Source organism: Magnolia sinica, chromosome 6 (genome assembly GCF_029962835.1).
Source record: "Magnolia sinica isolate HGM2019 chromosome 6, MsV1, whole genome shotgun sequence".
Lineage (NCBI taxonomy): Eukaryota > Viridiplantae > Streptophyta > Magnoliopsida > Magnoliales > Magnoliaceae > Magnolia > Magnolia sinica.
The window spans coordinates 2,762,296-2,788,051 of record NC_080578.1 but is presented as its reverse complement, the minus strand read 5'-3'; the positions used below and the strand labels follow the sequence as shown (position 1 = coordinate 2,788,051).

The 25,756-nt window shown below is 41.5% G+C and overlaps 2 protein-coding genes across 3 annotated transcripts; one reads left to right on the top strand and one right to left on the bottom strand.

Annotated features, from left to right (window-relative positions):
• The first annotated feature begins 1,342 nt into the window (after positions 1–1,342).
• LOC131247948 (protein SENSITIVITY TO RED LIGHT REDUCED 1) lies at positions 1,343–2,664 on the top strand. The gene has a single exon (XM_058247923.1). The coding sequence runs from the start codon at positions 1,431–1,433 to the stop codon at positions 2,310–2,312; it is 882 nt and encodes a 293-aa protein (XP_058103906.1). The 5' UTR covers positions 1,343–1,430; the 3' UTR covers positions 2,313–2,664.
• Positions 2,665–4,359: 1,695 nt separating this feature from the next.
• LOC131247946 (E3 ubiquitin-protein ligase SINAT2-like) lies at positions 4,360–25,756 on the bottom strand. 2 transcript variants are annotated; one of them, XM_058247921.1, is made up of 4 exons: positions 25,452–25,756; positions 8,408–9,033; positions 6,458–6,844; positions 4,360–4,821 (listed from the first exon to the last, which is right to left on the bottom strand). In XM_058247921.1, exons 2-4 carry the CDS (start codon positions 8,618–8,620, stop codon positions 4,501–4,503), a joined length of 921 nt encoding a protein of 306 aa, XP_058103904.1. In that variant the 5' UTR covers positions 8,621–9,033; positions 25,452–25,756; the 3' UTR covers positions 4,360–4,500. The 2 variants fall into 2 exon arrangements, with proteins under 2 accessions (XP_058103904.1, XP_058103905.1); XM_058247922.1 differs by lacking the exon at positions 8,408–9,033 and having other exon boundaries at positions 25,452–25,749.

Here is a 25,756-nt window from a genome sequence, read left to right as displayed (position 1 = left end):
CACCATTGAAACATTAGTGGGCCCAGAAGTTTTGAATCCGGCTAATATTTTTGTATTTTCAGTTCATCCCAGTGGGAGTGACCTTATCAACAGTTTGGATGGACCATTGACATCAAGGTGTAGTCAGGTGAGGTTTCAACCCTAGGCATTTCCCTCACCACTTTTTCCTGTCGCGTGGCCCACTTGAGTTTTGAACCCACCTCATTTTTAGAATCATGCCCCAACATAAGCTTGAAATGGATGAACGGCGCGGATTTCTCACAAACATCGCCGAGGGACCCAGTGTAGCAGGCAGTCCGTATCCAATATTGAACGCGTCCAAGAATTATACCTATTGTCCAGAAAAATGCGAGATATTGTGGTATGCTTTCCCAATCTCAGACCGTGAAATGATGGTTCGTTAATGACCCATCCAACCTGAGCCGCTAGATAAACAATCTCCCCATCAACAATCCATTTTTCTGCATACACGGTTGAGATCATTGGAGACTGAAATAGTATAAAGCTTTTTTTTCCGACTGTACGCTTCACTCTTAAACCGCCGTCTTTTCTCTGCCATTCGAAACTTACCTTTTTAAGATATTATCTTTATGTACCGGCGGCGTATTTTTATCGGTTCGAACGGCATGGGAAACGTAATTTCTAAATGATACGGATTGTAACCGTAGCTATTAGCAAGCATGAAACCAAAACAAGAAATTTACCTAACTACATATAGCTACGGTTTAAAACCGCAGCTAATGAAATTGAAAAAATGCAGATATGCCTACCTCCTACGGTTATAATCCAGAAAAAATGCGCCCGTAAATTAAGTATGGAAGGGGCAGATAAAGGACAGTAACTTAAAAGTAAGGTTAAATAACTCAAAACGACCTGTATCGTACTTTTGTTATCTACTATGCATAATCTGCCTGAAAACCTAGGTGGGGCCATCAGATGTTTGTGATAAATCAACTTCGTCCATCCATTTTTTGCGATGATTCTAGCACCAAGATTCAAGAGGGCCGCACTAAAGGAGAAGGTGGGCAGGGAAGTTCCTACTGTTGAAAACCCCATGGGTCTACAGTGATGTTTACATGCCATCCATACCGTACACAAACATTACCCTATCCAAAACCTCTGTGGCCTACGAATATTTCAACTGGTGTACGTTCATTCCTCACGTTTTCGGCCCACTTGAGTATTAGATCCGGCTAAGTTTTGACTTCATATCCTAAAATGATATCAAGAAACGGATGGACGGGTTGGATTTCTCAAAAACATCACGGTGGCCATTCCCAGCGCAGGAACTTCCTGCCAAAGCTTTCGCAGAAAATCCGCGTCCTCAATACGCCGTGCTCCACCAAAATATCATACTACTCCCACCATCTATTTGCGTAGGATCCGCGAGCAGAGACTCGAGAATCGAGTCTCGTCCTCGAACCACTTCAATGTCTGCCGCTGCAGAAGTAGTGTCCGCAGCTGCAACAGAAAACCGCAAATCCCAGAACCCCAACGAAGGTTGGACTCTCGTTCTCCCTCGCCGTGCCAAAAACAGATCCAAGAAATCCCAGATTCCCAAATCGCAATCCTCGAAAATCCCAATCCCATGGGTTCCTACCGATTTGGGATCCTCCCAAACCGACCCCTCCACCGAATCCAAGCTCCTGCAGAAGATACAACTCTCCGTCAAGAAGCTCGAGTCCTCCGATTTCTACCGTGCTCTCGCGGACCAGCTCCGAACGCCCCAAATCCTCCACAGCATCTGCAGAGCTTTGTCCTCTCACCTCAAGATGCCGATGGTGATCTACGGCATCGGCAGCATCGGGTCCTACGACCCGTCTCGGCTCCAGCTCGCGCTGGCGATCTTGCTCCAGCGAGATTTCGATTGGATCGGACGGATCGAGATCTTCGATCCAGTTATCTCAGCCGTTGAATCGAGGGTCATGGCGGCTCTGGATTGCTCGGTGTTGTCGGTGGACGAACAGGGACGGAGAGCGGCGGAGGAGCCGACGCTGTTCTTCATGCCGCACTGCGAAGCGGTGCTGTATGACAATCTGATTGAAGCGAACTGGAGACCGGAGCGGCTGAATAGGATTGTGGTGTTCGGGAACAGTTTTGGGCACTACCGGCGGGTCGTGTCGGAATTCAAGGGGTCTGCGATTGCCGATTCCGCAAGGCATGTTCTGGCTGTGGGGAGGTTCGTGGAGGAGGTCGGAATCGAGACGGTCTCCGATGATTTCTTCCGTGCTTTCCATGAGACGAGCTGGCATTTCTTTGATTTGGATCCGGGAATGGATATGGAGAGTGTGAAATTGGAAAGAGAGCTGTGAAGAAAATGCAACGCAGCTTGAATGTCTGATGAAATTCATCAACCAGACATTGTGTTTCTCAGGCTGGGTTCGGCCCTACTCATGTCATTTGTGTGTGAGCACTGCTGTGGATGGGAGTGGAGCCTAACAATCCGAACCATCCAACTTCCTACATTTTTTTCCATTTTAAACACCATTTGAACGGCCCACATTGAGTTACTGATTAATAAATTCTTATTGAAATTTGGTAAGACAGAACTTGGAACATGCTGTGAGCTTGCTACACGATAGAGAAATGAATGTAATTGTCGTTGCTGGCGTTTTAAAATGAAGAATTTTTGGAATAAAGTAATGGGAGTCTCCCTATTCAAGATTTCTATACTTTCACCGGTACCTGTGTTGATGATGAGTCATCTCACTGTTACATTGGTACCACTCACTGGTACTTGTGTTGATGATGAGTCATCTCTCTGTTAAATTGGTATTACTTTTCTGTGATGCCTTTGCAAGGATCAATCCGATCGATTGGAAAGTGATAATTGCGATTAAAGGCCATTTGATTAGCAATCTGAATATATTGCTCAGCGTCCGACATGAAATGGGATGTGCCCGTTTGCATGAACACAATAGCTTGGGCCTTGACCTAGGCCTACATAATAGACTATTACGGAGTTTGTGCTCTCATTGTCGGTCCCAAGCCGGAATTTTACATTGCTGGTTCCAGGGTGGTACGAAGGAAAGTAATTGAATTATGGCCCTTGGTAGAGTGGAATGGCGGAACAAGATACTGATAGCTGAATTCTGTTTGTTGGGATAAGGTTTACATGATGGTGATGACGATTCAACTGGTAGGAAGTGTAAGTGTAACCTGTATTGTCAGCCAAATCGATTTAACTGTCAGTGGATTTTTTGGACAGCTATTGGGAATTTCAGCCTGATTCTTGGGCTGGGACATCTAACCACTGGGGCCCACCTAGGGGTCTGGACCATCCAAATCATCACCTCTTGCATAGTCCAAAATCGTTATGTGATCCTAACCACTCAATTGGTGGCCATTGAATTGATAGCCCCAAAAAAAAAAGGTCAGAATTCAAATTCAAGAGGCAAAATCAGACAGTTAAGATCATTAACTCAGTGCAATTTCCAGGATCTTTTCCATCCACACAGTATTGCCATGAGCTGGACGTTCTTAAACTCACCGGTAAGCAAGAGTCTTGTTAATAATGACAGGCACCATTGTCATTTTTCCAAAGCCCTGCTAATCTCGCATATTGCTATTATCTAATCTAAGAGCATAAAATTTTCTCTTATACTTTGGATTGTTAGGCCCACTGCCAATGCACACTGCTTGAGGTGCTTGGCTATCAAACAAGCGAGATTGGCATTTTCCATTTGCCACAAGGGACTTTGGATACTCTGGCAGGGATGGATGATCAGCAGGCATTTAGAAATTATGTAGAAATTGCAAGCATAGAATACAATTAATTCATATTGGAAGTGTACGGTTAGTGGCACCAAACCAAAGATTACACTGATTTGACCATCCGACTATTAGATTGGTGAACATTTATTCGACAGTTAAAAATGACAAAATATACAAAGGTCCTATTTCAACAAACGAGCGACCAGAAGTCACCAGGTTATTGCTCAACCAATCTGATTTGGGTATGTGGCTGAGATAGAGTAGGTTAGGAATTTGGTCAGTTTGAGTCAACGTATGATGCATGTTCAATTTCTGAGGGCTAGTATGATGCAGTGCCGGGTATCAAGTGTCGTATGCTGCCAAGTATGGACTGATAAAATCTTGGAAATTGTCCGAAGATCGGCAATATCACAGAGCTACTAGCATGCAACCAGGGCAATGGACGCTGCTCTATCTTGCAACCTTGGTATGGCAGGTACACCACTCTCTCAAGGAAACATACTGCAGTTTTGCGTCATGCCCTAGAGAATGCATGAACCGCAACCTTGAGGGCATGGGCCCTGTGCCACCTCAGAGAGAGAGAGAGGAAAGGGGGGGGGGGGGGGGGGGAGAGAGAGAGAGAGAGCGCACTCATTCACATGCATGTAACAAGCAAAGTACTGATCATTTACAGATCTCTAGGCAGGCATCACCACATCTCCAAGTCCTCTTCACAGTGAAAGTGGAAAAGAGCAAGGCAGTTGTATGTGAGTAACATCATACAATCAACAGATACATATTTTACAATTACTGTTCTTTCCAGATGCGGCCCATCACTCGCAGCTTCAGCTCCTGCCTATTGCCTCCGGAGAAGAAGAGCGCCATATTGCGGTGAATCACCAGACCATCGTAGCTATCCCTAACCTTCCTGTGGCTGTCCCTTATGCTCCTCGGTATCCCCTGCCATATCAGTTTCCGGCCGTTGCCGCCCACTTCAAGGCTGTAACAGAAGTTCTTCGCCTCATCATCCTCACCCATGAATCTCAAGAATGCCATATAAACAGGTGCCATCCCCAACAGGAATGCCTCGAAGTGAAGGCAGAAGTATTGCCCAGAACAGTTGAAAACCTGAAGGAATAAAACAAATGCCCATTGAGAGAGTCAACTACAGTTCCTACGGAATGTGGAACATGAATTGAATGGAAAAAAATTAAAAAAAATCAACATTGGAAAAAGGAACAAGATGATCAAGAAGAGTGAGAACACGGAAATTGGGGAGGAGGTTTGCCCAAATCCATCATGCGTAGGGACTTTAGCCTTTGAATCGTTTTCCAATGATCCAAACCTTTTATACGACGAGTCTCAACTTGTGTGGTGGATGGCCAACAAATAAGATCTCTACACATGGATTATTTCAACCATTTGAAATTTGAGTTTCACATTGGAAATGTTCGGTCACCATAACCCTTGTGAGATCAAAGGGTTGAATATTCACTTGATAAATTTTGGGCATCCCCCATCCAAGGAAGCCCTATCACCTAAACAGTTTGAGGCATTGAAAAAGAAAATTTTCAATGGATAAAGTCCCGATGTATCATATTGCAATACATCGGGATCAATTTAAGCAAAGATCGTTTTTCTTTCTTTTCTTTCTTTTTATTTTTTCTTCTTTTTTCCCCCGATGTATCATATTGCAATACATCGGGATCAATTTGAGCAAAGATCGTTTTTCTTTCTTTTCTTTCTTTTTATTTTTTCTTCTTTTTCCCCCTTTTTTATTGATGAGAGACAGAGATAGCATCAAAATGACAGGAAATCAAATCTGGGCCAGATGTAAAATGTCTTTCACACCACTAATCAGTAGGTGTCTACAGTTTACGGGTTTCATATTCTCCCTTTAAGTCACACTTCAAAATGATATAAAGAACGAATGGAGCTAACAAACAAGACCTTTTGAGTCCTTATAACTTAGGCTGCAATTGGATGCTCAAATGAGTCTACCTGAAATGATTGTAATTGGATGCTCAAATGCGTCACGTTGCAATGATTCAGTGCTATAAAATGTAAGGCACTAGAACCAAATAGCCATTCAGATCACTTCAAGTTTAACTTGAAATGCATGGCATGGCAATTAGGCATCAGTTGTTAAGAATTAAAATGGTCCCACCTCCATTTTAGTAATTTCTGCCATATTGTATTGAATTATTGCAATTCAATCCAACCAAGCACCTAAAATGCACCTCACAGGTAGAACTCTCAAAACCTAAAGATTTCATGACAACTGGCAAGCTGGTAAAGGACACCATGGTTTTTAGACTCAGCGACTCTGATCAACTCATTCATCTCGAGCCAATTCACAACTTGCCCAGGGGGTGTATGACGCAGGCTGATCTGGGCCTGGGCCAGGCCCATTAAATCCAAGCCCAATAATTGGCCTGTCAATAATGGGCCTCCTATTTAGGTAGCTAGCCTATTTAGCTAGTTAGCTAGCAAAATCAATCAGCTAGAAAAGAATAATCCAGTAGTTAAACGTTTTTAATGCATTCTTATCTCTTCAATCTATTTTCCATATTTGTAATAAATCATTGGTTGTCAATGACATTATATTTTTCCTTGAATGTAAGTTTCAAAAGCCTATATAGGGGCGTGAGATGAGATATGGAGGCATCTTAGAAATTGAAACAGTCCAACAATACCTCCTATAATCAAACTAGTGCTAAGAAACCATAATTATGGAAAATTAAAAGAAAAGGGGAGAGCCTACAGTGAGCATCCATGTCGCATTCTCGACCTCATGTGGGTTGGACTTCACATAACGATGATTGAATGTGCATCCATCATGCATGTCCACCTTGTGGCCATTTTTAAGGTGAGCTACAAGCGATGGAATATCACCAGTAACCAGGCACTCAGAACCTGCATAAGGACAATTATAGGGCCTGAACCTGCACTGCTGCTCATGTTTCAATTTGATGTAATATGGAAATATGTCAGTGCATCCAAGGTCCTGATATCTACAGGGAAGTTCAAGAGACTCTGCCACTTTCTCGAGAGCTAAACATCTTATGTTACCCATTTCATATCGACAAGTAGGGCAGTGATTCTGCACTCTGAGCTTGCAGCTTGAGCATAGCGTGTGACCATTTGGGCACTGCAAAAGACAACGACAGGTACAACTTTGGTTTAGTCAAGAAAGAAACACACCTCTTGCATTTAGTAGAATGACAAGATTTTTTCTGGGAATCAATTGATGCGACAGTAAGATTAGCATTCCACATTAGAAAGGAGCCTGGAAATACAGTATGGGTTTGACAACTTTGTTTTACTGCATGGTTTTTAAGAGAACTTTCCATTGTGGTATCCATTCTTTGGTTTGACTCAATCAACTGGCAATGTCTGAGCTGAAAAGAAAAATCCCTTCAATATATTCAAGTTCTTCTTGGCCAAGTCAATAACAGCTTTTTGGTTTTTATGAGTTCACTACACAAGTTTCAACTCCTATACAAGAACAATTACAAACTTTCATGAAATTAAGAAGAAATGAGAAAAGAACAAAGACAAAGCCGAGACCACTCCCAATGCTATCAATCATAAGAACTGTTGAATGGCCTATAAACCACTGGGAAGTATCAATGAATCATATGAGGGTTACTGCAAATGCCACTTACGAGAACTAACACCACCAAAAAATCAAAAAATCATTGACATTGTGGCTACAATATGGAATAAAAACAGTAGTGCCATCCCAAACCCTGGATAATCTTTGAAGCATCATAGTTCATGTAATGAACAGATAAGAACATGTTATCCAGAGCACTCACAAGGCTGCAATTTTCAGCTATGCTTTCTTTGCTCAAGTTCTATACTGGTGCTTAAAATTTAAAATAAAAAATAAAATAAAAAATAAAAAAAGTTGCTGAGAATGGCAGTTTTAATGCAATCTGAGAGGAAGATATAATGGAGAAAAGATATGAAGGAGAATGGCAGTTCTAGTGCAATCTTTCAAAAAATAAAAAAGGATGTGAAGGAGAAAAGACAACAGAGAATTCACCCCAGAAATTATGAAAAACATATAGGGAGTTGTTATTTAAAAATAAAGTTTCAAGTCCTGGACTGTAAGTCACCGTCCACCCAGCAGATAATTCCAACCTTTCATGTGCGTGAGACATCCAACCCATCTAATAGGCTGTCTACATCATGAGGATTATCTTGTGCAAAAATCAGCCACATCCACTCATTGAGTGGACCACAGTTCTATGTTTTGTTTATCAATGGCTAGACATTGTTTTCTATGGTGTGGCCCAGCTGATGGGTGCATAGGGCTGATTTTTGCAGAATGAGATCCTTGTGGTGGGGCAAACCAACTGGGAGGGTTAGACGTCGCACAAAGATGAAAGGTTGGAAGTTACCACTGAGTGGACCATAAATTATGGTCCAACCAGTTGGACTTGAGACCACCTCGTATTTAAATAACAACAGAAAAGTAACCCTGTGCATGAAGACTGTTTCAACTCTAACAAAAACATGGCTAAACTATTATTGAGCTTTTGGGCAAATAGATAAATAAGACACTGTTGACGAGCCAAAGATGAATTTCAATGGAGCAGCACTTTCAGAGGTTAACAAATTAACAACAGTCATGTAATCAAAATAAAGCATACTCCATAGTTTAGAAAGGAACAAGGAGAAGTTTAGAAAGGAGCAAGGAAAAAACCTGATGAATGGGAGGGTACATTGAGTTTGTACATACTGGGCACTCAAGAAGCTCATGCACGCCGTTAGTGGAAGATACTCCTGCTTTAACACTAGGAGCAATGCTATGTTTTGTGAGTTGAAAATTTCCCAACTCCTTGCTTGCAGTGCATAATTGATGATCTGCAGCCAGAGATTCGGGAGCTTCCTCACAAATGCTGCTTCCTGGAACCATGTTGTCTCTCCTATCTATGCAATTCTGTCTTAGTTCGTGATTAAGATGCGCAAAAGGTATAAGTAGAGAGGCGGCTGTGAAACAGCAGTTCCCCTTTTTCCATTGAAGTAAGGAGGGCCTCCTTCCCCACCAAATTCACTGATATCAGTTACAGTCCATGCAGACAAAGGCCAGTGTCACATTGCAATATCCCAACTGCTTCTCGCACCCTACCTATTTCCCTTCACGATATCTTAAAAAATCTTCCATCTTGCATGGAATAAAGTACAATGATAAATGAATTGCTAATCTACAACTGCCTTTTTGGTAAGAATGTAATGGCTTCTGAGGCTTGTGTAGCTTAACAATACACAGAACACAGGTTCAGGAACCTTGGCTGTAGACAGTTTCAGGAACCTCGGCGGTAGATTCACCTAACCCAAAAAATTAAAAGTAAAAACCATGATTATGGTTTCAGTAGAAATGACCTAATTTACAAAAAAGCTTCTGATGTCATTAATTCACAATTTTTCAACTAAGGTAATGATGAAGGTTATAGGGATTTCATGAGAAGAAAGCATAGACAGAAAAATCAGGTTTTAGCACTCACCATAAACAATACAGGAGATTGATTACAGTTTTTCATCCTCTGCAAGAGAAGTAATTCTCCCTCAAAAATAAACTTTTATTCAACATTCAAAGCCATCAGCATTTAGTAAACAATATTTGTGCATAATCCTAAACGAGGCAAAACCTACCTAACTCTCAGTCCTCAATTTATTTCTTTTGAAAAAAAAAAAAAGTTATTGTAGTGTCACTATAGTATGTATTGTGGCTCACACTATAGTGCGGCAATACAGTGGTCAGCATTCAATGCATTGACACTATCAGCTGATATACAATTGATATTATTGCATTGTTCTGATACGAAATAAAAAGGATATAACAAAAAACCCCACATATTGGCATACATCGTGATATATGTGATATTTCCTGCAATAGCTCCTCAATATTTGCGATATTTTTTGTGGTATCCGTGATATTTCCCATGAACATGCCACCCAGGACTTAAAAGAGTTCAATCCTTCCGCTATACATTATTGGATTCTTTCCTTCTCTACTTATCGCACTTGAGTGGGAGTGGCGAATCTACAATTGGCATTATGCTTTTCTCCCTCAATTTAAGTTCAATTCCTCGCCATAAAATGATAAAAGAAAAAGTTCAAGTTCAATCCTTCTCTTAGCTATACCACACAGGCAAAAATGCGATTGACTAAGAAGGATGTTGGCGATGACATTAGCCATTTCCCTCCTCTCAACATGGCCATATAGAATGCCTGTCCTTGTAGCCAAATCCCATATTTCGTCAAACATAAATACAATCTCCACAGGTAACTCCATGTGGATTTGAGGCCAAGGGGTGTGTGTGTGTGTGTGTGTGTGTGTGTGTGTGTGTGTGTTAATTTTTGTATTGTATATGTTTTATCGCTTATATTGTATGAATTTGAATGATATGAATTCATTTTGGAAATAATTATATCCAGTGTTTTAAATAGCAGTAGCGTGATGCGTAGTGCTCAGCCCTCTATAGCGTGTAGCGTAAATACGTAGCGTGTAGCATAAGCTACACGATACTTCTATTTTTTAATTTAAAACTAGGACAAATATAATAGATAGTGGAAAAAAGGAAAAAAATATATAAAAATGCCTAAAAGATGATTCATTTTATCAAATTATAAGCATATTTAAAAAATTTATTAGTTATCATTTATCAAAAGCCAATCCACATATATAAGTCAAATCAAATAATTATCACATCAACAACTTTCTAAGCAAACCACTTTAATTAATAATGTCTAATTGAAACCACAAGTCACAATTATGAAAAGAAATAAAAATCTCGTAAGTTAAAAGTATCGAGTATAATACAAGTGTCACATTCCTCAACATTAGAAACAAAGAAAACGTGAAAAAAATAAAAAAATAAAAAAAATAGTAAAAACATACATTGTAGCTTACGCTACGGACACTACGCGCTACGTAGTTGTAGCGTACTATTTGGGCCGCTGCGTAGCACTATGTAGCATACGCTAAGGGCGCTATTTGAAACACTGATTATATCGCTAATGGCCGAAAACACACTTTCATCCACAAACAATGAAAAACTAATTACTATAGGTTTTTGTGTGTGTGTGTGTGTGTGTGATGTTTTGAGTTCTAAGTGTTTAATCAATTCTCTTGACATCTACCAAGGTTTCACTGGAAAATTCCACATTCCACCATTTTCCTTAAGGGCTTGTTTGATTTTTCGGCTCAAGTGTAATTACCATGTAAATGGGTAATAATTATTTACCCAGGTAATTATCACGTCTTTCCTAATGCAAATGTCACAACTTACTTTTTTAACACTTAAATCGAGAAATTTACAACATCAATGAGGGGCCCATCAAGATGTATGTTACTTATCCACACCGCTCATTTGTTATGCCAGCCGAATTTATGGTATGAGCAAAAAATGAGGCAAATCCAAAGCTCAAGTGGACCACACCACAGGAAACAACGAGAATCAAACGCCTACCATTAAAAACTTCTTGGGGCCCTTAAAAGTTTTGGATCAAGCTGATATTTGTGTTTTCCCCTTATCCATGTCTGTGTGACCCTATGAACGGGTTAGATGATGAAAAAACCTCAATGTGGACCCAATGAAGAAAATAACTTTCAATGGTGGAAGAATGAAGGCTACTGTTTCCTTTTGCGTCGGCCATTTAAGTGTTGGATCTGCCTCGTTTTTCAGCTCATGCTCCAAAATGTTCTAATAAAATAGATGGACAGTGTGGATATAGCATGTACATTACAGTGGGGTCCACGTATTTAAGTCAACACATTCATTTCAATTTTCGAGGTGCAATTACTCTCATATTTTCAAACAAGGTGAAAAAGTAATAATTACTTATTTACAATGATTTACATGTATCATGGAAAATCAAACAGGCACTAAGTTTCCCCAATATTTACTTCGGATGTGAGACATTACCCAATACATGCAATGTTTCCCAATGTCTCCCATGATATTTCAGTATCCCAAGGCTGTGGTACATATTGCCATACTGATACTCAAAACATTGACAGTGGATATTGTAGCCGGAAACCTTGCACATACTATGTAGCGCCCCTTTTTTTTAACAGAAACACAGTTGTAAATACCTAAAAATGACCAAAAACATATTTAATAAGATAAAAACTCCTAAAACAGTTCAAAAAAACAAATTAATTGAGAATTAGTCCTTGTAGACCCAAATACAAAAGCACAAGTGGGCCCATTAAATGGGCTGCGGGCCAGGTTTACGTAATGGCCATCATAGAAAATAAGGGGCTGTAACGGGCCCATTACATGATGAGCCTTTGGACCACTCTCGATCGTGAACCAACCCATTGGCCACGAATAGTTTAGGATAGTTTGGATTTATTTGTTTTAAATAGTTATTGTCATTTATTTTATTATTTTTGGACTATTTTATGTTTTATTTAAGATAGAGTTTTCTTATGAGAATTCTTTCTTGAGAGAGATTTTTTGTAAAAGTCTCTTCCTAAGATTATAAAAGAGAATTTTTTTTATTTATTTATTTATTTTTTTTTTTTTTTTGTGGTGGAGCCCTTATGCCATCATTTTGAAAAAAGAACTTTGTGTTTTCTCTTCTTCATGTGATTTGAAGAATACTCCATGTGATTTGGAGCTTGGGTGTGGTGTGATTCCATTCTCCATTCAACGAAGGTGTGATGCTTCCCATCTATCATCTTCCTTCTCTCTTCCTTTCTCTCCACAAAGAGGTATTTTCTCAAAAACTTCATCTTTCTTCTTCCCTTCCCATCTAAAAACCATCTCAATCATCTTTTTATTTAATTTTTCATCATCTAACTTCAACCCCAACAATTGATGACCCCAAAACCCTAGCCAACAACCCATATGTGTGACTGTACGGCCACACGTGCGAGCCCCTAGGCTGACCGTACGAACAGCACCCCAATCGCTTGATTTCCCCTTGCTTCCCCCATCAAAACCCATTGATTCCCATCCCTAACCCTACCCTAAACCCTAGATCCCAAATTTCATATTTTCCCCAATTTCTTAAAACCCTAATTCCAAAATCCCCAAACCCTAAAATCCCAATTTCCCTAATTAACCTAAAACCCCAAAACCTTCAGCCACTAAAATCCCTAATTCCCCTCAAGTAATACTCATGCCCCAAAATCCCTTCGCCAATTAAACTGTCTAAACCCTAATTTCACATTTTCCCCCAAATTCCTCAAACCCTAGGTTAGCCTACATTCTAATCGAGCAAACCCTAGGCAACAATACTCCTTACCTTTTGAAACAGACTTATCCCTATGCTATTAGGGTGTTCTTATATCCATTAGACCATAATTTCTAATATTCAATGATCATGCATGGCGTAGTTTGTTGATTGTGGCCTAGACTATTTATAGCTTCATATTGGATTCTTGAGATATTTAATGATTTTGGCGTAATTTGTGATTTTGATTATTTAATTTAATTTGTTGATTGATCTCACTTCATCATTTAACCACGTACATGTGTCCTGCATCAGCCTCCATCAAGGGCCATTGATGGTGACTTTCATCACCAATTCAACAATAAACAACAGTATTCCGGCAAAATCAATAGGTCTAGAGCTCAAATTCAACCCAAACACTAATTGTTATTTCCACACTAGTGTTCTTTGTACTTAACATGAGGAACTTATTGTTGGAGTGGCATCAATCACAAACTAAGTTGTTTGAGTTCATCTTATCCACTATCTTGATGTATTATTTAACTATTTTGGCCCTTCACTAAAAATATAAGCGAGTGCTACTAGTTGAGGTCAAGGGGGAAGATATATCCAAGAAGGTTCAATCTAGATGATTCGGGTCACCAAAAATATCCAGGCCTAGGTACTTCAATAGCGAGAAGCATACACCAGGCCAAGGTCCTCAACTACGGACCATCATAACCAGAGACCTCTTTACCCAGGGCAATAGCTTTCAAGTCCAAGGACGCTCATGTCTAAGCTAGTAGATTTCCAAGTAAGCAAAACCAAAGCTTTCAAGTCCAAGGACGCTCATGTCTAAGCTAGTAGATTTCCAAGTAAGCAAAACCAAAGCTTTCAAGTCCAAGGACGCTCATGTCTAAGCTAGTAGATTTCCAAGTAAGCAAAACCAAGACTCCTCGCCAATGTTGCCTTGGGGGTTTTGAAGAGGCTCATTCCAGATTTCACATTTTTCAGCAGCATCTCTAACCAGTCAAAGAGGTCAACAAAGCCTATGAGGTACATATCAGGCTCGGGCTCTAATGTGGCAACTCATTCATTCCTCCTAGCAAATTTTGATCCATGCAATGCAATGTGATTCGTCTAAGAGGGAGTTTGGTTCTCACCGGGCGACAGAAGAAGGATTACGCTTTGAAAGGATGTTTAAATGGGCGATCGAAGTCTTCAAGAAGATTATTTGAGGCAGGTTAGCTTATCTGCAGATATGGATGTAGTCATTGCTCAATGATATCCGCGCTCCAACTTAGGGTGGCGTGGACCCCTCCGTGTCGAAGGAACTTGTTGGAAGAGGAGGAAGAGTTCGTTAGTTTGTCCGGGCAGCTCTTGGGCATTTCGCTTTCTTCAACATATTCAAATTCATTAATGTGGCTTAAAAACAAATCTAAACAATTTTTACAGTTTGATCTTTTTATAGCCGACTCGTTGGGTATTCTCCCAAAAACGAAGAAGTGCATACCTATTTCCTTTGGTCCTATGGGCCCCTCTTAGGGTATGGTCATTGGCTTGGTTGGTGGGAGAACAAGGTGCTCACGATTGATAATCTTTGGATAGGGGGAATAGCAATAACCAATATTTGTTTGCTTTGCATGTGGAGTGAGGAATCAATTGACCATCTCTCCATTCATTGCATCCTTGTGAGTGAAGCAAGGGAAGAATTCTTAGGCATTTTTGGGATGGATTGGGTGATGCAAAATTTGATTAAGAGAATCGGGTGGAGCCAGCAAGAGAGGGAGGAGATTATAGCAGATGGCATTAGTGACTGACTCGTGAGCTTTATGGGGGGAGTGGAACAATCGGTGCTTCAACAATCTAAGTGGGTTACATCGAAGGTGTTTTACTGGGCTTCTTTGTAATTCTTTTGGCCTTTCTGACCCTTAACCAATAAAATCATAACCTTTCATAATAAATAAATAAATAAATAAAAGTGATTAGTACAAGAGACCCATCCCAAAATAGCCACAACCACTCCCTAGTGCCAATATAAAGAGAAGAATTTGACAGAGTTGACGCAACACACATTAGTTAGAGAACTTTGAGAGAAGAGAGATGACTACCTGAGAGGCCATGCTTACAAGGCACCCAGTTTTTCTTTCTCCTTCCCTCTTGTTAGGAACAAAATGTAGTTTTAAGGATTGGAATATATGTGCTCTAAAATAACAAAGAAAACTGAAATAAAAGAATGTCTGTCATAAATTATTTTTATTAATCTAAGTTCTTATTACATTCCCTGCATTGCCCTTGATTCTAAAACAAGATACAATTAACTATACAATATCAAGTGACAATTAAAAAGAATAATTTCGGCAGCATTTCAACCCCTACGGAGTGTCCATCAAAATGACAGAAAAGTTGTGCGGGTTTAGAACCCCTTCTTCATGCTTTAAAATCGCAATTGAATCGTCTCGAGCTGCAAACATAACCAACACTTGAATCCACAGCTAGGAAGCAATTGCACAATCGCACAACACTGCTGAGTTACGCGGCCGCGCAACTCATCAAAGCTTCAGTGTTCTCCTTCTTCCCTCCCGAGATGCAACTGACTATGGTCGATGCATGAATCTCGGAAAGGACTAGTTGTGCGAGTTTGAAACCCTTGTTTCATGCTAATACGCAAGCCAAAAGAGTTGAATTGGTGGTCCAAAAGCTTAATTATGCGGATATCCACAATATTGTCAAACAAGTTGCACGGAACCACCGTTGCATGGTCGTGCAACACAACCCTATTGCGCGGCCACGCAATAGGCTGAATCCTTGACATTTCTTTGTTCTCCTTCTTCTTACCACCCGCAGGCCTCTCAATACTTGAGTTCTGCAATTCTTTCACTCCCAAAGTTGTCAAATGTTCCAAATATCTAAATGAGAATGTTGGATGAGTATTTATAGGCACCCGCACGTGTGAAGTCCCAATTGTACATAACACAACTTTGTTGCGCAGTCGCACAACACATATTTGTTGTGCGAGATGCATTTTGCGCGGTGGCACCACAGATCTTCCAACCTTATCCTGCTTCCTAGCCCCACAACTGTGTAATCTCTTTTCCTATCTTCTTTACTCAGTTGGGTGGTCACACAACACATCTCTATTGCGTGGCGCACAACTGATTTTGTGCCTCAACAAATGCCCCCTTGATGCTCTTTGATTTCTTCAGAGCGGAAATCAAAGTTGGATCGATTTTCTGTCGCGTGGTAGCTAGAGCAATGGCTGAAGGAAAGAAGTACTCATTGGCTCCCCCGGTGCTCTGTTCTTTATACCAGGCCTTCGGAGATGTGGCAACATATTACAAGCGTCCCACTATTGGAACATCGTCGACATATACCCCTTGGCACTATTTCACATGGTGGCTTGGGATATACTTTCCTTGGACTTACGAAGAGTCGGACGAGGCATACATCAACCTTGATCACCTTCCTCTGTGGCATCATGATGAGGACCGTGTACACGCACGCCCGCACACCACTATGCCTACGCATGTACGTCCGCAGAAGGAGGACCCCACCATCGATCTGGCTCGATGACGACATCCAGGGAAGGCCTCCTAGTGGGCCCGATAGTCAAGAAAAGCCCATCATGAGATCTCATGATCGTGGCCCACTCGTCGAATTGATTTCATATTTTAGGTTTTGCTTATTGTTATTATTTAGAACATTATAAATGCTTTAGATTTCTCTGCTTGGTTTTTATTTTAGTTTACTTCATAGTCAATTAATAGGTTGCGCACATGGTACGAGTTTTGGGGTATAGGATTTTCCCTATAAATAGGCTCCCCTTGTAGTTCTTTTGATTCATTGAAGTTAATAAAAAAAAATCCTGTTTTATTTTTCTGCACTCTTCGTGAGTTGTGGAAGAATTCAAAAGTGGGTGCGAAGCCCTCCCTGTTCGAAGGGCTAACTACCGTGGTGCGAAGCCACATTGATCCTGATTCACCCCCATCCTCCATCATCTTTTTTCCCATCTTCCCCCACCATCCATACTTCAAATTCGTCCATTTTGTTGCATCAGATTTCTTCATTATAGCAGGTTTCCAGATTTCGGCCCGCATGCAAGCTAAAACTTCGGCGGAGCACCACACTCAGACCAGAACTCGGATCGACGTCAGATTTTGGGGTTTTGCAACCCAAGCCTAGCCGACCAAAGCCTAGGAATCCGTTTCTGAATTCCATCCCCCACCACAAGTGCGGCCAGCCCCAGGCGCACGTGCGCCCGCACCTGGCTTGCTATCCACACGCAGGGACTGTCTCGGGTTCAGGTTTCTTCCTATTTTTCTCTCTTTTATACATGATTTCATAAATCCTGACCCTAGATTACATTATCCCTAATTGATTTACCCCTTTTCTCATCCTAGGGTTCCTTGAATTGAGATTGGGGAATCCCTTGGATTAGGGATTGATTCTTATACATATGTAGGTGATCTCCATTTCCCTTTGAGTATTGTTTAGTTCATAATTTTCATTGATTCAGCCCTAACGTGTGTAGGCCTGGATCCGCATAGATTCCCCTTTAATTGAATGCTTGGATTTTCATGTGGGATGTGGAATTTGTGTGATTGTTTCTGAATTAGTGTGATCTAAGCCTGAAATCTTGCATATCGTATTTAAATTCACGTCCTACATCAAATTTGGTATCAGAGCCTACGGTTCTTGTAGGGGAATTCACCACATATTTAGGGTTTAGTTTGTTTAAGTCCTTCATACATTCGGTCCATCATATATAACTGAATTTTAGTAACAGTGTATAGTCTCCTCCATATAGAGTCTCGTAGGGTCATTTAATTTTTTTTAGATACATATAGTTACCATAGCAGGTCCTTAAGTTGAGTTAGCCTATGTATGCCCACACGTGCAGGTCGCGATTTTGGATTGCACCCTACTCTAAACATGGAGCAACTACAAGAATCAATGGCCAAGTTAACCCAGCAGGTTAAGTCTATGTCTAAGCGCTTGGAACAATGCATAGATCAACGCCTTAACCAATTTGATGATCGCGTTACTCAAATAGAGGCCTCCCTCAGGACAAACCCCACCATTGGGGAAGATGCTCATTCTCAAGCAGGTGATCAGGAGATTAGACTAAGGAATGGAGGCGGCCAAGGAGTTGGTCATGGGCGCGCACCTGTGCACCCACCTCATGAGGGACATCATGACCAACATGACCCAGATGCGCAACTCCTCAAGGGAGTTAGAGTAGATGCCCCTACTTTTGATGGCCGCTTAGACTCTAAAGCTTTTTTAGATTGGTTGGCGAATATGGACTACTATTTTGAGTGGTATGATATGTCGGATGCTCAACGAGTCCGATTCACCAAGATGAAGCTTGTGGGTTAAGCAAAGAGGTTTTAGGCGACGGTTGAGCGAAAAAAAAGAAAAAGCGAGGGAACTCCCAATAGTCCATTGGGGAGAAATGAAAGAAACGCTGAAAGAGAAGTACCTCCCTTTCTCTTATCGCCTGCGATTGATTGAGGAGTGGCAGTCTCTTCGACAGGGTTTCATGAGTGTTGCTGACTATATTGAGAAATTCGAAGAGTACTTGACCCGCTGTGAGGTTGATGAGGACCTTGTACTCACCCTTGCTCGTTTTAAAACGGGCCTTCGTCCTGACATTAGGAGAGAATTGCTTACCAAACACATAGACACTATCTAACAGTTGTACCAAGTAGTGATAGATGTCGAGCAATACCTTAAAGCATCTGTGAGAAGGCAGTTTGACTTTCGCGAATCCGGTGCTAAGACGAATCCGGTGCTAAGGCCAACCCCTCTGGGGTTAGACATAACACGGGATTCCAAAACAAACATTCCCCTAATGTTCAGCTCAGACCTAAGGATAATAAGGGTAAAGAGATTGTCAGGTCTATTTCACATGGAAGTGAGGCCACTAAGTGTTTTAGGTGTCAGGGGTTTGGTCATTTTGCTCACCAGTGCGGCACGAGAGAGGGCACCAAATTACTCCTTATTGATGGGCAAGTAGAAGTAGTGCCCCCAGAGAGTAATAGTGAGGAGGAGGAATATGAGCCAGTCAGAACCCATAATGATGAGGAAGAGGGAGCACAAGAGTCTGTGACCCTCATAATTGTGCGTTGCGCCCTGGCTCAAGCCAAGAACACTGATGACTGGCGCCGCAACACGATCTTCTACACTTATGCACAATGTAGGGAAAAGAGATATAAGGTGATCGTGGATAGTGGTAGTTGTGTCAACGTGGCATTGACTAGCACTGTGAGTCGTTTGGGCTTAAAGTTGGAAGCTTATCCTCAGCCCTATAGAGTCTCCTGGGTTGATGAAACATCCATTCCAGTCTCGCACCGCTGTCTTGTCCCTATTCAGTTCAGATCTTATAAAGACACAATTTGGTGTGATGTTGTTCCTATGGATGTGGGCCATATCATTCTGGGTAGGCCGTGGCTCTATGAAAGGGATGTTACCATATTTGATCGTTCAAATGTGTGTACATTCTGATTTGAGGGTAAGAAGGTTAAGCTAAATCCTCTGTCACCCAAGAATACAACTGGAAAAGAATTCACCACATAGTGGTGTGAGCAGCCCAAAAGAAGTGAATGAGTCGAAGTCCAAGTCCAAACCGCTCCATATTTTGAATGCCAAAGACTTTGAGCGAGAGACGGAGGCGAACTCGATGATATACACCCTTGTGGCTAGGGAGAGTGTACCAGAGACTAGCGTAGAGTTACCCACTGAGGCCATTTAGGTAGTACATGAGTTTCGTGATGTCTTTCCTGATGATTTACCGAATAAGCTTCCCCCTATAAGGGATATAAAGCATGCCATTGATTTAATTCCTGGGGCAACTCTACCAAACCTCCTGCATTACAGAATGAACCCGAAGGAGTACGCTAAGTTGAAGAGGCATATTGATGAACTCCTAAAGAAGGGTTTCATTCGAGAGAGCATGAGTCCGTGTGCCGTGCCCGCCCTTCTTACACCTAAGAAGGATGGCACATGGATGATATGTGTTGATAGTAGGGCCATCAACAAAATCACAATCAAGTATCGGTTTCCCACACCGCGTCTTGATGACGTGCTAGATATGATAGTCAATGCTACTATCTTCTCAAAAATCGACCTCAAAAGTGGGTATCACCAAATCCGTATACGCCCTGGTGATGAGTGGAAGACGGCCTTCAAGACGAAGGATGGGTTATATAAGTGGCTAGTTATGCCTTTTGGGTTAACTAATGCCCCAAGCACTTTCATGCGTGTGATGACCCAAGTGTTGAGACCCTTCATGGGGAAGTTCTTAGTCATATACTTTGATGATATCTTGATTTATAGCATGACCAAGAAGCAACACCTCAACCATTTGAGGCAGGTTTGTGGGATCCTTAGGGCCGAGAAGTTGTACGCCAACCTAAAGAAGTGCGCGTTCTTGTCTAGTAGTGTGATCTTCTTACGTTTTATTGTGTCAGTTGATGGCGTATCGGCGGATCCCGAGAAGGTCAAGGCCATCATTAATTGGCCTGAACCCCGCAATATTCATGAGGTACGCAGCTTTCATGGCTTAGCCACTTTTTATAGGCGGTTCATTCGAGGCTTCAATTCCATTGTGGCTCCCATCACGGACTGCATAAAAAAGTGAGAGTTTCAATAGACAAAGGCCGCCTCGAAGGCCTTCAAAGAGATAAAGGTCAAGATGACCAAAGCTCCAGTCACGCGACTTACAGATTTTTCAAAAGCTTTTGAAGTTGCATGTGAGGCGTCAAGAGTCGGCATAGGAGGAATACTTAACCAGGAAGGGCACCCTGTCGCCTTTTTTAGTGAGAAACTGAATGAGGCGAAGCAAAGATATTCCACCTATGACAAGGAATTCTACGCGATAGTGCAATCACTACGCCATTGGCGACATTACCTGTTACCGCAAGAATTCGTCTTGTTTTCAAATCACGAGGCCTTAAGATACTTGAACTCTCAGAAGAAATTAAGCCTTAAGCACGCTAAGTGGGTTCAATTCCTTCAAGAGTACACTTTTGTGCTTAAGCACAAGGCCTGTGTAGAGAATAAGTCTGTCGACGCGTTGAGTCGTCGAGTCGCATTACTCAACTCCATGAGCGTTGAAGTTACGGGCCTTGAGCGCATCAAAGAAGAGTATTCTGAGTGTTCAGATTTTGGGGTTGTGTATATGTCTATTAGAGAGTCTGTCAGGAGCTAACAGTGAGTATTTGATTTTGGACGGATATTTGTTTAGGAGTGACCGCTTGTGCATACCACGCACCTCCCTTCGCGATTTTCTTGTCTGGGAGTTACATTCAGGGGGGGTCGCGGGTCAGTTCAGTCGTGACAAGACCATTGCCCTAGTGGAGGATAGATTTCATTAGCCAAGCCTCAAGCGGGACGTGGCCAAAATTATAGGACAATTCCGTACTTGTCAACTGGCAAAGCAGAGGAAACAGAATACAGGATTATATACACCTTTGTCAGTCCCATTCATCCCTTGGCAGGACATCAGTATGGACTTCGTGCTTGGACTTCCCAAGACTATTCAAAAGCATGACTCCATATTTGTTGTCGTGGACCGTTTCTCTAAAATGGCCCACTTCATTCCTTGTTCTAAGACCTCCGACGCCTCTCATGTTGCCAAGCTGTTCTTTAGTAAGGTCGTCAAACTGCATGGGTTACCAAAAAACAGTGTCTGACCGTGACGTGAGATTCACATGATGAATACTAGGCTCCAATTTTCTTCTGCCTACGACCCTCAGACCGATGGCCAGACTAAGGTGGTTAATAGGAGCCTAAGGAGTTTACTTCGATGTTTAGTGGGGGAGTATACCAGGACATGGGACGCCGTACTACCTATAGTTAAGTTTGCATACAATAGTTCTGTCAATAGGTCCACAGGTCTAACCTTTTAAAGTCGTTACTGGTTATACGCCTAAGAAGCCTATTGATCTTATCCTCATGTCATTGTCCCATAGGCCATCAGAGTCTGCAGAGTCTTTTGCGCATCACATACATTCATTGCATCAAGAAATCAGGCGAAAGATCACTACTAGTAATGAACATTACAAATTTTCTGCAGACCTATATAGACGTTTCAAAGAGTTCAATATTGGGGACTCTGTGATGGTCCGCATCAGGCCCGAGCAATACCCTTCAGGGGCCGTTCGTAAGTTACACGCGTTTAGCGCTGGGCCCTTCAAAATTATAAAGCGAAACGGTCTCAATGCGTATGAGGTAGATCTTCCACCTTCCATGGGAATTAGTTTCACATTCAATGTGGAGGATCTAGTTGCTTTTCAGGGACCCACTGATACTTTGTCCGACCCTTCGCCCACCCATCCTGATGCCCCAGCCTTACCCTTTGATCCATGACCTCTTCCCGACCTTTCATCCCAACCTCTACCTCCCATACCTAGCTTTCACACACCCAGAGAGGAAATAGAGGATATCCTGGACATGAGATATTTTCCACGTTGGATGGCGGGTTTCAGAAATACCTAGTTAAATGGAAGTCACGCCCAGCTTCAGACAACGCGTGGCTCACTGAGGAGGAGCTTCAGAGACTTGATCCCGACATCCTAGAGCGGTTTAGGAGTTTTATTTCGCCAGTGGCGAAATCTTCCCAGCCGGGGAGAGTTGATGAGAACGTCGTACACACGCACGCCCGCACACCACTACCCCCACGCATGTACGTACGTAGAAGGAGGGCCCCACCATCGATCTGGCTCGATGACGACGTCCAAGGAGGGCCTCCTAGTTAGAAGACAAGTTTTGGTTCAAAAAAAGTGGACCCGATAGTCAAGAAAAGTCCATCATGAGATCTCATGATCGCGGCCCACTCATCGAATTGATTTCATATTTTAGGTTTTGCTTATTGTTATTATTTAGAACATTGTGAATGCTTTAGATTTCTCTATTTGGTTTTTATTTTAGTTTACTTTATCGCCAAGTAATAGGTTGCGCACATGGTACGAGTTTTGAGGTATAGGATTTTCCCTATAAATAGGCACCCCTTGTAGTTCTTTTGATTCATTGAAGTTAATAAAAAAATTCCTGTTTTATTTTTCTGCTCTCTTCGTGAGTTGTGGAAGAATTCAAAAGTGGGTGTGAAGCCCTCCCTTTTCGAAGGGCTAACTACCGTGGTGCGAAGCCACATCGATCCCGATTCACCCCCATCCTCCATCATCTTTTTTTTCTATCTTCCCCCACTATCCGTACTTCAAATTCGTCCCTTTTGTTGCATCAGATTTCTTCATTACAGTAGGTTTCCAAATTTCGGCCCGCGGGTGAGCTAAAACTTCGGTGGAGCACCACACTCAGACCAGAGCTCGAATTGCGTCAAATTTGGGAGTTTTGCAGCCCAAGCCTAGCCGACCAAGGCCTAGGAATCCGTTTCTGCATTCCGTCCCCCACCACACGTGTGGCCAGCATCAGGCGCACGTGCGCCCGTACCTGGCTCGCTGTCCACACACAGGGACTATCTCGGGTTCAGGTTTCTTCCTATTTTCCTCTCTTTTATACATGATTTCATAAATCCTGACCCTAGATTACATTATCCCTAATTGATTTGCCCCTTTTCTCATCCTAGGGTTCCTTGAATTGAGATTGGGGAATCCCTTGGATTAGGGACTGATTCTTATACATGTGTGGGTGATTTCTATTTCCCTTTGAGTATTGTTTGGTTCATAATTTTCATTGATCCAGCCCTACCGTGTGTAGGCCTGGATCCGCATAGATTCCCCTTTAATTGAATGTTTGGATTTTCATGTGGGATGTGGAATTTGTGTGATTGTTTCTGAATTGGTGTGATCTAAGCCTGAAATCTTGCATATCATATTTAAATTCACGTCCTGCATCACATTACCAAAGGAAAAGATGATTAAGAAGACTTATAGCTGAGTCATGGATAAGATCGAGAGCACAGAGTCAATCTTATTCTATCAGTTTCCAATCATCAACTATGCTTTAAGAGAAAGTAACGAGTTTTGGCGCGAGCTTTACTACCCGAGCAGGTTCAAGCGTCAGTTCAGCTTCAACTAGACAATATTGGAAACCTGTGAGGCGATTATGCTGATAATGCAAAGTTATCGAGTTGGCACATACAATTGGGCCCTTATATGGAAGCAATTGCTGATGGTGCACACTAGAAAATCTTTCGTTTTACCAGGCTACAACCACCTTGTTCATGCATCATACAGTTGAATGCGCTGGTAGGTACATCAATATTATCTAGTGCGCAACAGCCATTCAGTGAACCATTCTGTCTGGATACCTCCTCCCAACCTCAAGAACTATAGGCCCAATCAAGGAGGAGGAGGGGGAGGAGGAGGAGAATGGATGACCTGATGGACTCAAATGCGAATGGACCATGCTCCCCCAAATCTCCCAAAAAGATTGGAGGATCCTAGCCACCTTTCTTTTTGGGGGTAGGTTGTTTTGTTGTTCCTCCACTCTAAACAATCAAATACAACAAGCATATTGGATCCCTGTGAATGGGGCAAATTGTAAATGCTTTACTGGGAAATCATTTACACTGTGTTTGGATGACCTTTTCTGCTTGTAAATGATTTACAGCTTTTACCCCCATATCATTTACAGGCAAAAAGGTGGGATTTCATTTACAGGCTCTCCATTTACATCCAAACAGCAATATTTTCAAAGATTGGCTCTCCACAATTTACAGGCCATCCATTTACCTGTAAATCATTTACAGCTTACAACCAAACACGACAGGCTGTAAATGGTTAACACCTGTAAATCATTTACCACTTAAACCATTTACAGGCATCCAAATGACCCCTTAAGGCATCCCTTCTCAATTTATCATCTAAACTGAAAACCCAAAAAAAAAAAAAAAAAAAAATCGCCCATAATAACAACCCACATCTCCAACATTTATCAGAAAAATAAGAAAATGAATCCCTGTAACACAAATATTTTTTTTCAAAGGTGAATCACTGTAAAACAATCCACATGCCCGAATCACAAACTAACACAAAAATGTCCAAATTTTCAAACAGAGTTAAGGAGAATAATATGCGGAAATTTGAAACCACCTTTAATTTGAAAATCCGATCATGAACCTAAAAATTCTGCAGAAACCATCGCCGACTCTAATTCTTTCAACCAAAAATTAAAAACATAAACGATTCAAATAAGCAAAACGATGAACACTTACAACGAGATCAAAGAAAATACAAATTCAAAGAAAAACAATCAGCACATCCGGCAAGATTACAAATTTAAATTCAACAAACGCTAATTAACCAAATCCACCAAATCGATCGGCTTACAGACCCCAAAAACATTTTTTCATTCTAATCCATTGACCAAATCCTAATTCAATAAAACACTAATATAAAACCAAAATTCAAATTCTCAGCTCTGTAAAAGAGAATCCCAATCAAACGAACCAATAAAATTAAAAAAAAATAAAAATAAAAAAAAGAACGAGAAATTTTCAAACATGGTATGAAAAACAATCCCAAAAAATGAGATAAAAAAACCCTAAATTTTCAAACAGGAAGCTAATAATCGAAGAACTGAAAGATAATCAAACAAATGGATGATAGATTGCTTACTTTCTAAGGAAGGAAAGACACCAGAAACCCTAATTTTCGCTGGGCCATGATCTTACATCTGAAGCTCTCGAGGGTTTGTAGATATAAATGACATCTCGTATCTCTATCTCTTCCATTCTTCGATTTGGTGACTGTAAACAAAAGGCAAGAAAAAGACAGAACAGAGAGAAAATACAGAAATAAGAGCTCCTCCAACCAGATGAAATTTATTTCATTTCACATCCAACGTTTGTATGTGAATTTCCAGATACAACGACTTTTTTCCGCCATTTGTCATTTCTATAGAAAATCCGAGCCGTTAAAAA

Coding starts and splice junctions, on each gene's coding strand:
- LOC131247948 (XM_058247923.1), top strand. CDS start 1,431: ATGTCTGCCGCTGCAGAAGTAGTGTCCGCAGCTGCAACAGAAAACCGC.
- LOC131247946 (XM_058247921.1), bottom strand. CDS start 8,620: ATGGTTCCAGGAAGCAGCATTTGTGAGGAAGCTCCCGAATCTCTGGCT. Junction 6,845..8,407: donor TGTACCCTCCCATTCATCAG/GTTTTTTCCTTG, acceptor TGTCTTTTGCAG/TGCCCAAATGGTCACACGCT. Junction 4,822..6,457: donor ATGCGACATGGATGCTCACT/GTAGGCTCTCCC, acceptor TTATTCCTTCAG/GTTTTCAACTGTTCTGGGCA.